At 37.3% G+C, this 16,948-nt stretch overlaps 1 protein-coding gene across 8 annotated transcripts in view; it reads right to left on the minus strand.

The window, feature by feature from the left end:
* The window catches only part of OSBPL8 (oxysterol binding protein like 8), a 58,749-nt gene that overhangs the window by 21,717 nt on the left and 20,084 nt on the right, over positions 1–16,948 (minus strand). For 6 of the 8 annotated variants that reach the window (XM_069857794.1, XM_069857775.1, XM_069857784.1 and 3 more), the window contains 3 exons: positions 6,125–6,195; positions 2,011–2,091; positions 1,046–1,147 (listed from right to left, as the gene is read on the minus strand). In XM_069857794.1, the coding sequence (XP_069713895.1) occupies positions 1,046–1,147; positions 2,011–2,091; positions 6,125–6,195 (254 nt within the window). Of the gene's footprint in view, positions 1–1,045; positions 1,148–2,010; positions 2,092–2,592; positions 2,790–6,124; positions 6,196–11,861; positions 12,105–16,948 lie in introns of those variants that run through there. The other 2 variants (XM_069857802.1, XM_069857831.1) reach the window with 2 other exon arrangements.

Here is a 16,948-nt window from a genome sequence, read left to right on the forward strand (position 1 = left end):
CTCACTCTTCTATTCTTTCTTGATTAATACTTATTCTATAAAATGGGTATATGCACATCCAGACATGGGAAGTATGGCCATTCATCTGAAAACTTCAGAAATTTTCCTATCTGGAACATATTTTATCACTAGCACGAAGACATAACAATCTTAGGAAACAGAGCTCCTCTGAAAACAAGGCAGATGTCTAATAAGAACAATAGGATATTCACAAAATAGCTCAAACACATTTGAATTTCCTACATGAAACTTCTTATACAGTTGTTAGCTTCAACTTATATGTGAAATATAAGATCATTTCAATTCCCTAAATTTGCACATCTGATTAGACTGCTTGTCAACCCTGAATTTTAATTACTTCTCTGTGTGTTGGACTGAATGCCAACTTGACCCCTGAGCAACATATTAGCCTGTTTACATTTATTTCTGCAAAACCAGGAGAAACTTTTCCCAGATAAGCTATTACTTGGAGATAACTATAAAAACGGGTCACAGATCTTTTTTTCTTGAACAACTTCCAAGGAATATACTTACAAATTTAAGGAATTACATATGAATATATAACTGCACTACTGCTGATGACGCTTATCTTTGAGAAATTAATTCCTCACATTTTGTACCAGTACTAGAGGACAGTTATAGCTTAAAAGAGCAAAGGAAAATTACTGGAAAGAAACACATGGATAAATCTGTATTCAAGTATCAAATCAGTTAACCATTTTCACCATTGCTATGGATGTAACAGAGCTTCAGTTCAAAGTGTAAAATAAAAAGGACAAAAATAGAATTGTAAAGCCAAACCATCTGAAATTAATGGCTATATGCACAAGATGCATGTGACTATGGTGATTGCAGTAAGTAGGAGCTAGGTCCCTCTATTATTCCCCCAGAGTTTGAGCACAGAGACCCTGGGATGCAATTAATGGCTGCTGTACTTGTAGAAAAACATTAACAGCAAGTAAAAGATTGAGCCTTTTCTGTTCCCGTCAGAAAGAAACAACCAGCTGCTACATCTTCAACTCAGGTTTCACACTTGGATTCTGACCTTCAGCCAGTCAGCCATAACAATAACTGACGGGTCTGTGATAGTGCTAAGTAATTCTTTTGTAGCTCTCTTCTTTTCTTCTCTGTAATTTTTCTTTTGAACCTGTAAATAATAATAAAAATATTTACAATGGCACAGCCATAAAACAGTAAGCTAACCACAAAAATCCATCTATTGATACAAGTTGAGAAACAAACTGCCAAATTCAATTTGCAATACAGATACAGAGAAGTAACTTTAAAACTCTGCATTTGACTTCAGGATGCAAACAACTATTTCGTGCTTTGTTTCAAGAGCAGCTACCATGTAACAATTTTTAGATTCTTCTTGAATTTGCTTTTAAGACTGAGGACTTTGAAACTCCTGCTAGAATCACAGGGGGAAAAACAAACAAGCAATACTCCTCTCCTCCTCTCCTTACTTTCCTGGTGTAAATAAAAAAAACAAATTTGGGCCAGATTCAGATTTATAGGACATTATCTGGTCCATAGTCTTTACCCACCAATTACTTTTCCTCCCCAGCAGAAATCAGCAATGTATCTCCCTCTTTCAGAGGCAAATAATTTTTTGTTTCTTCTGGTATGATATCTGCCAAACAGCAGAGTTGGGTCTTGTTACAATACAAGGGGAAGAAATATGTAGAAAAAGCACGAGTACTGTGTGCAAATTATAGCCTTGATAATTCAAGTATTCATTGTGTGTCTTGAAGTTCCTGCCAACCTGAATTATTCCATAATCTTCTGAGTTATCCTATAAACTTGTACCATCTTAAACACTGCATTACAGAAGCCATACTCAAGTACAATAAGATTTGAAGAGAATCAACCTTAATACTTCTCACCATACTTAAATATTTCATAGAGGTCTCGCCACTATTTGGCATTTTTGTCTTCTCATTAGAGAATACAGTAGAACTATGTGAATGCATTTATAGTCCATGAGAAGTTAGTTGGAAATTAATTCACCTTGAGAGATTCTTTTTTTGTAAGCTTGCTTGAAGACAAAGAGATGTCTTTCTCAGAGCCATTGAAAAGCTTGGATTCAGACTGAAATTCACAAAACGCATAATGAAGAAGTGACAAAGACAGATACAAGGATATATTACTGTTGCAGATACTTTAGAAAGTGTTTGAAGTGCATGGTCATGTTTGTAAGGTTCCCATTCCCACTCACTTCTTTACTGTTTCTCCTACTTAAAAAAACACAAACAAACCAAACAACAAAAAAACCAAAGATAGAAAACAAAGTGTAATGCAAGCTGCTCACCACTCATTTACGGACGCTTTTTTTCATAAGGGTTTTATGGGAAAGAAGTCTGAGATTCCTCCAGAAGGTGCTGCGCTAAATACACTAAATGTTTAGCCCATGTAGCCTGTTACTTGACATATCAGTCTTGAGTCATTAGGTATTATTTTAGCAGAGAGAGAAGGTTTTAGGAGATCCTGTAAACACAGCAGTCATCCCTATGTTCCTGTGACCTAAGAATCCCAACACCTTCATTCATAAACTGACAGCTCCTCCGAATGGTTTCCTAAGGAGGCACTTACCCCATGACCCATGAAGGAAAATACAGCCTCTTCAATATAGGATTCAGTGCTCTGTGAATCATCAAAGTACAAATGACCTCTAATGGCACTTGCTCTGCTCCTTCTTCCCTAATCCCGCACTCTGACTACTTTTTGCAAGCCATCTTCAAGAAGCTCACAGTGGTAACAGACAGGAGAATGAGACTCAGGTTTATTCATGAAATCCAAGACCTTGTTCATGGCAGGAAAATATGCTGCCTCAGCATCACATGATTTCTCCCTCCTGCCTCTCCCCTCATCTTGCAAGGTTCAAAGTTTATTCTTTGCCATCTGTTGCCTACTAGTTGAAAGGGAACAAGAGCCACCAAAGATCCATCTTGGGATACAGAGCTCTTAAAAGTAATAATAAAAAAAGGGGAATCTTATCATAGAGTTATGTTATTCCCACTGCAACTCGGATAATACTGAGTAACTATATTTAAGCTTGAGATAAATTACCAAGAGTTGCATTTTATAAGCCTAAGGGACACAAAGCTCCTGCCTAGTCAAAAAAAAAAAAAAAAAAAAAAAAGAAAGAAAAATCAATGTAAACTTCCAAACTGTGTAAATTCAAGGACAGTTTATGAGAAACGCTTCTCAAGTTGTTCAACGTTTCTGAGTAGTGATTTCAAATCTCAGACTGCAGGGCAAAGTCTATTCACCAAATTCCTACTTTGGAATACTATAAAATGACAGTCAAAAATATGCAAGTTTTAAGGAAAACTACTGCAATAACAAAAAAGAGTATACTTGAGCACTCCTCCTCTTAACACGAGTTGCTCAAACCACAAAAATAAACATTTAAAATTTACAAATGGAACAAAGCAATTTAACCTTGATCCTGCTTTGATGCTTTTAATTCAGGACTTTACAGAAGTCTACGTTGCTAGTGTCAGAAAGATACAAGCAATAAACGGCAAAAAGCAATTTCATCTTGAAATCACTTCAATGACAAGTTCTCTAACTTCCACATACATCTTGGAAAAATGAAGAAAATCTCTTCATTTTGTATTAAAGATACGTTCTCAACACTCAAAACTTAGCTTTCAGACAAGCATACAACTTGAAATTTAATTCCTCTGTATAGAAGTTAAAGGAAATACAGTACTTCAAATCCAATAACAGAAGAGGGAAAAATGCTTATGACTGTCACATAAGAAGAGGTAACGAACTCGCTATGCAAGCTATAATGGAGCAAAGTAAGTAAAACATTCATAAATATTCTAGTTGCTCACTAACAGAAAGCTAATGCAATCTAAAGGTCATGCATATAAAACCCAAGCTAAGTATCACAGGTTACAAAAACTCATTTCCTCAGTATCTCAGTTTTAAAGCTTGCTAATATGACACTGAGTAAAGGTCTGTGTTTACCCGTCCAAGAGACTATGAGACAGATCAGCGATTCATACATTTTTAAGGAAGTAACATTCTCAGTGTTATATCCACACAAAGTAGATGAGATCAAAATTGAAAAGAAGGAAATATTTTAAGATCATCTACTGCAACTGCCAATGAGGTACACTGAGTACCAGATTCAAGGCAGCTCGCATTATATTCTTGCTTTTGCCTCCGTATTTAGGAAAAAGGGCTGTTACGTCACCTCCACAGCTGTGATAGACAGGTACCATCTTCCGTTAGCCTGAATTTTATTTGTGGTTTATAAAGGAATCAATACTCTTAGCAAACCCCACATGCAGTAATTGCAAAACAAAACCAAAACCAAACCAAAACAAAAAAACCCAAACAAGCAAAACCCAAAGAATAAAGAAAAATATGCTTAAAATATGCTTTAGGAGAAGTAGGAATATTAGTCTCATCTCTGGTAGCAGAAAGGCATAAAGAAAAGTAATTGCAAAGCAGCACACCAAGATGTAGGAACCTAGAAAGGCAAGAACCACCAAAATTATAAATATAAGGAAGAGAAAAAACAATTGAACCGTCAAAGATAAATTATTATTACAGTCTGAAATAAATTCAAATTAAAAGAGACAGCATTAACTTGATTTCCATGCCAAAAATGTTTTGGAGGTTTCTGGACCAACTTAAATATTTTGTTCAGCAGCAAGACGGATGGTTAAGTATGCGTCCTTGGTTCCCCTGACAAGTGAGGCTCTAGGATGCAGTAATGCTGAAAGATGCTGAGTTTTGTGATTCCAAGTCAGATGTAAGACATCAACAGCTTGAAATGCTTAGCTACACACCAGAGCACTGCAGCATCAGCTGCAGAAACTAATCTGCTCACCCCAGCACAATTCTGATGACAACATTCAAGCAAGGAAATACTACTAGAATCTTCAGGTCACTTTGATTTCTTTTGATATCTCTTTAACATTTCTCTTTAAGGCTCTGACACATGAAGGGATCACAGAAAAGTTTGTGTCAAGACCTTGAGTGCAAGCCCTCCCCCTCCACCGCCTCCAATTACATATGCAATGCCCTAAAGCTGACAGCTTCTTTAAGTGTAACCTACGCACTGAGAAGCATTTGGGAAAGAAAAAGATACCCTCAGTAGTTTTTTTCCTCTACACTACTCTAATGTCTTTTTACACAAATCTCTTTTACGTGCATACTATTTCAATACTATCAGAAAAGAATATTTTGTTCTGAATAAGAATGCTTTTGCAACCCCTTTGTGTACATTATTGTGATCAGAAAAATATACAGCTCTGGAGACAGAAAACCTGGATCACTACATAAGAAAAAAAAATTTTTTTTTTGCTTAATTAGTTCATGTTTCCTTCATTTTTAAAGTTTTGCCATGCCAAGACACTATGGGTTTGGTGATTGCTGTGTCCATCTCCCAACTCCACTTTGAACATTCTCAGTTTTCACTGCATTTCAGAGAGCCTTTTCTATTTTGGGACTACACAATTATGATACTGCATTTGCCTGGCTCATGCCTTTTCCATTTCTATTACCAAGACAATCAGAATGCATAAACATGAATAACAATTATATCTGGTTTAATATTCTACTGAACATAATTGCCTTTGCAATCTCATTGTGTCAACACAATGGACCTTTATATTTGAATTCTGAGGTACAGAAGCCCTTACAGCAGACAAGACAACAGATTGCACTTAACTATGTTTTACTCTGGCAATTTAAACCATTAAAGTAAACCTTTTCTAGTTTCCTTAACATTATTATGAGAAGATTTGCTAAAGCTCAGCAAACAGCATCTTTATGTGCAGTTTAAAAAGGTTTTAAATCCCATTCCATACAAAGAGCTGGCCTCCATCCATCATTACATTTGTTGAGAAAATATCCCACCCCAAGATCACAGTGAGAAGACTCCATATCTCATTTTCACTAATTTGACCTGTAAGTTTTCACTGACGTCATTCTGAGAACTATATTAAGAAATCCCCTTTCATCTCTAGCTATTGCTGAATCTGAAGAGCTATCTTCAATACCATCCACAACAAGTTAATACACGTGCATTTAATTAAAAATGCAAAACTCCCAATCTACTTTAAAAATGCCAGCATGCAAAGGAGGCTGTTTTCCTTACCTTGCTTTTTGACATAGAATGTGCTGCATCCTCTTTGCTTTGCGACACATCATCCTTCCCTTTGTCAAAACCTTAAAGAAAAGAAAATCATTGTTACAAATGATTTTAAAGACATAGCACTTTATGCGATCTAGCCTTTGAAATAAATCTGAAAATTATGTTTAGCATAGGAAAGTGCAAACAAGTTTTCAAACAACATATACGCACCAGTCCACCACATCATTTGAAAACACACCAGCTACTACAATATAAATTAATTTAATATCCACTAAGAGGTGAGAATAGTCCTCTGTATGTGGGTGCTGCTGCACCTGATCCAATAACATAACAAACTGAAAATATCGTGTGCAAACTTTTGTCCTTTCATCGTCTCATTTTCCCCCATCTGCATCCAGGCAAACACAGAACAGAATACTAAATAAAGCCTTTTTTTGGTTCATTTCTGTAGCTAGAAATAATTGTTAAAATGCTACCCACATGAAAGCAAATCTAAAACACTGATTAAGTTTTCCAGTCACTTTTTTGCAAGAAAATGGAAAAAGGCTGCTTACGTTAGTCTTGAATTTGTACTTTTAACTTCACGCTGTAGAAGTGTAACTACAAGGTTTTGTATTAAAACAGTCATCAAAATCCCACATTTACCTTCTGTGAGTGACTCACGGTACAAACCCCATGCTTTACTTTCCCACTATCCAAAATGCAAAGTGAGACAATGGCTGTAGTCATTATATGTGTGACAATGGAAAGGTGGGGGGATCACAGTTGTCATTAGTGCTGCTGTGCACTGCTGCACTCCACAGAATGCATACTGGGAACCTAGTATCCTCTTAAGGAAAAATAAACTACTCTGGTTATGAAATACAACAACTCAGTTATCCATTTTCTTTGAACAGGTTTGGTGGTAGCATAAAGCTTTTATAAACAACAAATTGCACAATGCATTGCTCTGAGTAAGTAAAAATGCCATCATTTACATGCCTTTCAGATAGAAGGCAGATAAATATGAAGTCATACATGAATTTCAGGAATAATCCGTGCAGCTGAAAAGCCTTGCATGGCTCTGAGAATTGGAACCCTAGAGCTTTAGCCCACCAGAGGGCACCGCATCAGCGGATAAAATTGCATAAACAGACATCAAAAGCTTTGAGCTTTCCTTTGAACATCTTCTGAACTTGGTACTCAAATATCTAAAGTATCAAGATTTATCAGAGAAACAGTTCCACTTCATATTCTTCAGGGGAGTGTGTGTATGTGAAGGGAAACTTACTGAACTTTAAAAGAATTTTTATTAACTGTCTGTAGCAGTGTTGAGTAGTTTGGTCAGTGTAGGATTAAGTGTTTTCTTTTGGTTTGTTTTCTTTGGTAATTTTTTTATTATTCACCCTTCCACAAATTCAGATATATCAGTCCTGTCACAGAATTTTTGGATATTCTATCACAACCGCACATCTTGAGAAGTTTCACTAACTTACACAGGCATTAGGTAGGTCTTGCGATTACATGAAGATTCTGAGATTACTTTAGGTTTTAGTCTGGTAATCGGTCTTGGATTTTCTTGTTTATATCTACTACCTATTTCAGAGATTCAGTTTTACAACCAGATTTTAAAAAATTATATACTGCAATACAACGATATTTCATATGTTTACACAAAAGAACCTTACATGCCTTTACAGAAAGAAACCTTTACATGTCTTTATAGAAGACCCTCTGTGCACAGTCCATCAAACCCATCGTTTTGAAATTCTTTCCAACACATCCATGATAGGTTTGTTTGGCTAATGAAAACCTGTAATGCATAAGTCCGCTTGACCACAGGGAAGAAGCACCTAGACGCAGATTTCTAGTACTAGAGAATCTGGGAAAAAAAAAAAAAATTAAAAAAAAAGGTCTCTCACAACCCAGAGGCCAGAACCCACATTTCCTATATAATCCCAAATACAAAAGCGTATTTCCTACAGCACCAGTCATCATGTGCTGAAACAAAACATTAGAGGTATAGGTTGCTTCAAATGTTAGAGAACAGATCTGCCTTAATTCACTGAGAAGTTACTAGATGGGATGCCAGTCTTAGGCAGTCAATGACACACCAGAACCACAGTAATGAGGTTATGGCTTCATCCTCACACCCAAAAGAAATTCCCAATTAGGAACCAAGTTTCACTGAAAATGCAATTCAGGCATTTTTTAACGGCTTTCCAGTCTTCACTCGCTTATGTATATGCGCATACAAAAGACTTAATTATGGAGCCAACAAGAAAGTGCTAAGTCAGGATTGTTCTTACAGAAAAGGGAGCTATAATTCACAGCTTGCCTTCTAAAGCACAGCAGCTTTAAGGGCTTCACACATCCTTATCCAACATATATATATTTCCTTATTTTTATAAACAAGTTTTTCATTTGTACCACCAATGAAAACAGAATGCACAGAGTGCATTCCAGAAGACCAGATACAAAGCCCAAAGGTCTGTGGTGTATCCCTGAATTTCACCTCCCTGCTTCCAGTATCTCAATCCCAAGAGGCATGAGTGCTTGCTGGTTCATAAACACCACCCTACGTGCTGTTCCCTTCCTTACTCATGTGCACAGAAAAGGGCTGTCTGAGAGGCTTGCTAGTGAACCCAAGCCAGGGTGCTGCACATCATGGAACACCTTGCACAGACCCATCTTGGTCTGTGATGAAACCCAACCAGTCACTTCACCATCATCCCACACCATCCTACTTGTAATATCCCTCCCTGCAAAAGATAAGCTCACTCAGAGTATAGACAGAAGGTTGTTCTCCCCATGTGCTAAAATGTGTTAAAAAAAATAAATCGTAATGCAGTTGCTGATCGAGGCACTGCCTCATGCACTGTAAGGATATGTTTTCCAGGGAGTCTCTGTTAAGATGGATAGATCTCAATACCATATGCAGTCTCATCACTTCTACCAAGAACAATTTGATTCTAATACTTGCAGTGAAATTTGTATTGAAACATCACAAAAAGCTATATATGAGCCCAAATGGAGGACAATATATACTTTGCCATAGAAGGTGTGACCTTCCTTGTTTTAACACCACAGTCCCCATGGGCTGTGAAAGCTGATCCCAACCCCAAGTGCAGTTAGCTGCAGCTTGTGGTATGACCTTAGGAGACAAGGTAAACTGCCCATTAGCACATTCCTACTGTAAGCTCTTTGCAGGTCATTCCAAAGCTTGCAGGTGGAAATCTACACAAAAACCAAGAGATGCAAGAGCCCCACAATGGTATGTTACTGGAACATCCAGAACTCTATACATGCAAGACACCAATGGAACAAAATCAAATGATGCTCTTATAGAGACTGAGCTGGAAAACACTGTCAATACCAAAAGAAAAAGAAATCCTCCATAATACAGTCATGGACAAAAAATAAGGAGCGTATACATTGTAAGATTAGTGTTAAAGAATCTTTAAGATAACGTTTGTAGTAGGGTACATTGTAAAACAAAACTGTTTAGTTAAGGGATTTCAATTCTGAAGCATAAAACAACTATCATTCTTTAAAGTTGCACCCGCAATCTGTCCCTTCAATAAGTCTTGAGGGAAGGGAAAAAACAAACCAAATCATATGATATGTCCTCTATCTCAAATACCATTTCATACCTCTCAACAAATACCACCTGCTATATCTCAAAACTCCAAATATCATATCTCAAGGATACTTGAGAAAAAATACAGCGGAAAAAAAATGTTACTTTCTAAAGTCAGATTTTTTTTTAAATCCAAAAAGAAAGAAGGAGTTATTATCCACTGGAGACTTCTTCCCAACAAGCAGAAGAACCAGTAAAAAAAGCAACGCAATGCATGAAAAGATCACAAAGCGCAAGCCAAGCAACAATATTATCAATACCTAAAATGAAAAGTAAGGAACAGACTGATTTGACTACTGTGCACATGCAGATGTGAAGAACGAATAATTGAGCTGAAAGATCATATGCTTGTGGAAGAGCTATGAGCTATGCTTTGGGGGAGATACTGATACTGGTGCTATATAATAAGCATGACAGGAAAAAAAAAGGAAAAGTCTTTTAAGAGAGTTGAACACAGGAGATAACAACCTTTGTAACTGACTAATTTTCAAAAGCTTACTGAAAATCAGTTTTAAGAATACAATCCCATATTAACCAATTCAGATTCCTCCATGGGTTTTGAACCTTAAATACTCAGAAAAGCATTCAAAGTCCTATTATGTATTTTCTCACGGTCATGTTTTCATTTGCAAACACCATATAAAATAAACAATAATAATCACAGAATGTCCTCACTGTAACTACACGAGTATCTCTTAGGCAATAACTAGTCCCTGCTTAAACCAAACCAAAAAGAGTATACCTTGCAGTGTATTAATATTGTTTAAATTCTTCAGGTGTATGGAGGATTCCAAAAGATAAATCATTTTTAGTAATATGATTACACTTGAATTTTTCCATTCGCATTTTCAGAAGTCATTCACTATCCACTTACAAAGAGCTATCAGCTTTAATGCAGAATCCCACTTAGGAAGGAAGGAAATAGATGATGAATCCATTTTTGTTTCAGTAATTACTAGACCACATGCATTTATTTTAGAGGTGGGGCGGATCTGCCCAGCTGCCAACTCCATGCTTGCAAGCTTTGAGATCTTTATTTCCCGAGCAGCTCAAATAAACTCGATGTACAGATTCTTGGTAGAAGGCTAATTATTTCCTGAAGCAGACTGGAAGGAAACATTATGGGGTAAAACAGGAGGTGTAACAGAAGATGGAGTCCAAAGCAACTGCCACCCACCTGCCTGCAGTTGAACACACTGCTCCAGGGATTCTGCAAGCCAGCACTGGCCAGCAATGCAGAGCTCCCTAATCTCCAGCCCTAAGTCTTTTCCATTGCTTCAAAGCCAGGGCTTACAAACTCAGTGAGTCATTCCGCAGAAAACATACGATAAAAAGTGAAAATGATTTCATTCTCCCCCCATGTCCCCAGCACTCTGGCAACTGAGTGCGCATGCACGAGACAAATCACACACACAGAGTAAATCTGGTAAGAATGCACAATTTCTACAATGTCCCCTTTCAGGAATGGTGACCTTGGAATACATTTTCAAGCATCAAAGTTTCCTGAAGCATACTGCTGAAATTCAGGTACTCATAACAGAAGTGCGCATTATGGACAATGAAACTCTAGAAATCAATTACAATATTCCATCACTGATTTTTAGGAAACAACAAATCTGAGCAAAAGGAGATTTGAGCCCTTTCTGTCTTAAAAATCTTGCACTGCAGAGTTCAGCAAGGCTATGCTTTTAGCCCAACTCATTCTATCTTGTCATTTTATGTCAAACCACCGATGACAAGCATGCATATTCTTCAGCAGTTACAGCTAAATTAAAACCTTCTGCTGTACCTTACTATTTAAAGCAAGGCCATTGTGTGCACAGAGAGCAGAGGAAGCTGTTTATAAACCATATCACAGGATTTGAGTCATAAAACGCCCAAACAACTAAAATAAATATTCCTGTCAGTACCAAACACACAAATGCCTGCAACATAACTTGCTTACCTGTCTATCTGGAAATCTTGCCACTAAAAAGGGCTGTTATCTGAATGCATACAAGCCATATTCTTTGTGGTTTTTTACCAACATCTCAATACATTACTTTCATTCAAGCTGAAAAATCTGAAGGTGAAACTATAGTCTCTTCCATACATTTTAAGAAATGCAAGAACAAAACAAACCTGGTAAAGCAGGAGAGAGTTCATTATATCCTCCAAATGAAGCATTCCGGACAAGCTTTCGGCCATCAGTTCTTGGAGAAAACACAGATGAAATCCCAGCACATGAATAAAACCTACGTCGTACTGGACCTTCTTCCTTCATGAGTTAAGGTGTTTGTGTAACTATTATGTTCTCTGAGAAAGCTGGTTAGCATTAGCTGGTTGGATCAAGACTGTTGCAGTAACAGCCTTTTACCTCACATTCTGATGAGTAAGATACAAAAGGAAAAAAAAGAAACAAACGAAGGGCACACATGAAAAATGCAGTGAAGAGACAGGAGCTGCCAAATCAGCAGCGAGCCAAGCAACACTATACTACTCTCGTCAAACCCATTAGGACGCTTAAAGCAGAATGGCTTTTCTTTTCCACAAATACACCACATCCTGTTTCTTACACCTCAATTTCGGTCTTACTCACCTCTGCTTTCTAAGCACACAAAAAAATGGTGAGTAATTAGGTTTCAAGGATTCATTAAATCAATTATTTTTCCTGTTAGTTTTTCAAGTCCCTAATTTATACTGCACAAGGAACAACTCAAGAGCTGTGTGGCCTCCCTATTTGATATTGTGGTACAGTACTGGAACCTGACAAGGGAGATATTTTGCATTACATAGCCATGCTAAAATTTCCTGTTAAGGCACTTACCTAGCCAGTTTTCACCAACCGATTTCCATGGTTTTTGCATGTTCATTTCTTATTTTTATTTAAAAGGTGAGGTAATAGTTTTTTCTTCTCTAAGACTCTGTCTGTTTTACATACACAAACCTGCCTGACTCCTGGAAAAGTTGCACAAAGTAAGCCCCATCAAAAAAAAAGGGTTTTTTATTATTAATGCCCCAAATATTTTATGCAATGAATAACACACTTAAATGAATCAACTGAAATTTTAAACATATAGAAGTCCCAGTAAATGGTGCCTCAAGACTAAAATCAGCTGATCCAAACTGCTCTTCCTCATAGCTACAAGAATAAAGTCAAACAAGCACTCCTTAACCTCCTTCCTCTACTGCTCATTATATCGACTGCTTCTTTGCTCAAGCATTCATGGCCACTCTCTTCCATATGTGGAATTTTCTTTCCATCTGGTTCTCTTGTACTGACCCCATTTTCCCCACCACACCTAATTTCTGACAAAATACATTCTGAAACTTACTCCATTTGCTGATAAGAAGAAAAATAAGATACTGATAATTGGCTTGAAACTAAGAACTTGCATTCTCCCCTACTCCATGCTAGAGGTCATCTTCGCCACAAAGTGAAATACATTCCACAAATGAGATCAATGGTACCGTGAGTTCGATTAATCCTCGAATAATACCATTTACTCCAGTTGCTTATACAAAAGACTACACTTACTATTTGCAGCTCAAGTAATTTCAGTTCACACTGGCTCGAGGATAATACAACAGACTGAAGTCTATGAAAGGTTTCAACTGTGTAGAGTGTATGTACATTAGTAAACATAAATACATACACTAAGACACTTACAGAAAACACTGAAAATATTTTTTCTGATTATGAAACACAGTAGCTTCCAGGATCCTATTAATCACTAGAATTTCTTCATGTCTCTTAACAGACCAATGCCTCAATACATGCCAAGGAGAAAAAAGACATAAGTGAAAAAGAACAAAATATGAGGCACTAATAGAAACCATTATATGTTGATATGTAACCTTCCCTTCTTCTGTACAAGAAGTGGAAAACTATTCATTTGGGCACAGGAAGGGGGGAGAAATTGGATGAGCATGTCATGTATGCAGGCCTGTCTCCATGTATTCATTATTGTATCTCATACTTGTCTCAGCTGAAGCAGTCCTTGTCCAGACATTCCAGAAGGAAGAGAAAGAGCAGCCAAAAATCTAAAGGAGTGGAACGGTGGGGCAATGAGGAGGAAATGCCAAGAAGGAGAACAACAGGGGGTTTTTTTGTTTGTTTTGTTGGGTTTTTTTTGAAAGCTGCAGTAGCAAAACTCCCCTTACACACTGAAGGAATTGTATCCTCTCATTACAGACCTATCTTGCCCAGTTAATGGGTCTGTTAGCTCATCTTTCAGAGTCAGGGCTATGACCCTGCCCGGGAACACCCTGCTGACACCAGTATCAGGACACTTCCATGTCTTGTACCGGAACAGAAGAGTTGCACAGACTAAAAGGCGGTTCCATCAGCCATCCGCACCACAGGGTGTAGACTTCTCTACCACCTCATGTTCAGGTTACTAAAAGTGGCTGTGTATCCAGAGGTTTGAGGAAAAACTGTAATCCTAAAGGTTTTCCCTTTATTTCTCTCCATGCCCCCTCTGATCCCTTGACACAGTTCATGTAGCCAAACTGTATATGAGAACAGATTAGAAACATCTTTCACCTTCCTATGCCCTTTTCTCCATTTAGAAGTGACACTGAAATCTTGCATGGATGAAATTAGAAATTTCAATGTGGGCAATGATAAATTTTCCCTCCCTGAAGCCATCTCTCAAGCACAGAAGCTGTTATCTGGGAATTCTGACTAAATACCTTCTGCTTTAACTCAATAGCTATAAGGGAGAGGCAGAGTCTGTGCTTTTTCCCAAAGTATCACTGTCTCATCACCACAAAGGAAGGGGGAGTGGGAGGGGAAATTTAAAAAATCTGAGAATCCTCCTTCATCTACCTCCCCTCCACCAAGTCATCTTCATGTATAGCTTAATCTTGTAGTGGCAAAACAATTAATTACATTATTTGGTTGTAAAAATCCACTAGTTCCCCAACTTTTCAACACTGTGGATTTATTATGCCTACTAATACCTGTATACACTTGCTCACTTGCTTCAACTACTTCAAAGCAGTATACGTTGCCAGAGAAGCTGACATGCAACTGAAAGGTTTAGATCAAAAGGAATCGGCAACATTTAATAAAAATGAGTGTTCTTCTCCATGATGTGACTCTAGGCTGAAGTTTATTACGACTCTTGAGTATCAGCCTGCAATGGTAAAAGGGTTTCCTACTCTCCATACACTTGAAGCTCTCAAAACCCCTTTTAATTCCTTGCAATAAATTTGATTTCTGAAAGGACACAAGTGTACTTTAAGGTAGTTGGAAGTGCTTTTACACGTATGTTCTGTACATGACAAGGGAACGGTCGCTTCATTAGCCACACGCATTAGACACAACAAAAAAATTAAAAAATCATTTTTCCTTTTTTCCCCTCCCTAAAAATAAATTCAGACAGAATAGGTCAATTTACTGATAAAATCACAATTAACATCATTCATCAGATGATCTCAGACTAATGGCCCAGAAAACTTTCTTTCCTTTTAACAGCAGTTCCCAGTGCCTTAATAACTGATATTCTTAGAAAATTCACTAACATACACAGCTTGGAAGTTTATACAGTTTCAAAATACTCACAAATTGACCTACAATCAAGTTCAACTGCAAAAGTCAGACATAGCTGAACAGCCTGCAGAAACGGGGAAGTAGCTGCACTCCAGCCTTAATGCATCAGGTGTGTGACAGTATCTGTACATGAAAAAATAAGATTCCTCATAACAAAATCATGTACTTCTTGAAAGTAGGCACTAGACTATGCCACTGAAAGGGAGAAAAAGTCTATTGGTTTCTCTTTTAGATAATACCTAAATCAGTAGGAAGACAAAAAAAGCCATGGCTGAAATATTTAGTTCCTCTATCACAGGGAGGGTGGGGGTCAAGGAATCCATTCTCAGTCAATGAGGAAGAAAACTTACCTATTGCATACATTTTTCTAAAGGACAGAATACATTTCTCATATTAGCTACTCAGTCAGGTCTTCCTCAGTAGAAAATGCTGGCTGAAAAAATCATAAACCCATGCTTAAAACATTCTTCCATTGTACCACCTGGGGCAAAACTTCAATCTCAGTATACAAAACAAAGGCAGATAGAAGACAGGTGCCGTTCCATCAGCCTATGAATACTGGTGACAAAGCCCGGGTTTAGTTTTAAAATACTTCTCCAATGGAAAAATATTTACAGCTGAAAAAAATATAGGCTTATCAAAAAAATCACCTCTCTGAGTTGTACAGGCATGAATTCCAAGCACAGAAATGGAACAGAAATCAAATATATTCTGAATGATCCAACTGAGGAATCTTAAACATATTTATTTAAATATATTAAAGTTTAAATTAAATAACTATTTAATATTTTATATAATTTTTAAATTTAATATATTCTTTAATATAATATTTTAAATAAATTCCTTTTATGTAGATTTTAGAAGTTTAAAATAATGAACACATTATACAAGCTGATACTGATGCAATAATACAACTATGAGTGTATCCGGTGATGCAAAGCAAAAAAAATTCCTTTTCCCTTTTGAGGTATAGAAGCAAACCCCCAAATCTTCTTAAAACCAGAAAAAGCTGAAGGGAGAAGAAGGAGGAAGGAAAATTGATAGTGTAGCAGAGAAGACAGAAGTTTTTTAGACTCCCTCTTCAAGTCTGACAATAACTTGCCCTGACACCTTCACAACACTAGGTTTTCCAGAATTCTCCCCCCAGTCTGACAAAAGAAAAGGTCATAAATAATTCTGTACATGTAGTGTGCACACACTCATTGCAGCATGCATAAAACAGCAAAAAGAAACTGCTAGATGAGTTTTATCCAACACCTGAGTTTTCACACGGACTTTAAGTGAAAGTGGTTTTCTCCTATTTAACAGAAAGGATATTAAATATATACTTGCCTTCAAACACCAATATTTGATTCAGAAAAAAAGACATTTGAACCATGATGCCAGAAGTTAGGCAGCGGCAAGCATCTTTCACCAAATATTCTTCTGTTCTCTAGGATTTCCAAGTGGAGTGCAGTTTAGCTGAGGAGCAATTCCAGAGGCAAGCCTAAGACAGGTTATGAATGAGCACCAAGGCTACCAGTGCTCTGCTGGCAACCGTACGTGGCTGCACCTCGCTGCTTGCTAACAGCTTCTCCCACCCAGAGTAAATAGGCTTGCTCACTGTGCAGGTCCCAACACCCCAGCCTTTATGAAATTCTCAAGATCACAGCTCAGTTTCACAGAGGCCAGC

Source organism: Phaenicophaeus curvirostris, chromosome 1 (genome assembly GCF_032191515.1).
Source record: "Phaenicophaeus curvirostris isolate KB17595 chromosome 1, BPBGC_Pcur_1.0, whole genome shotgun sequence".
Taxonomy (NCBI): Eukaryota; Metazoa; Chordata; class Aves; order Cuculiformes; family Cuculidae; genus Phaenicophaeus; species Phaenicophaeus curvirostris.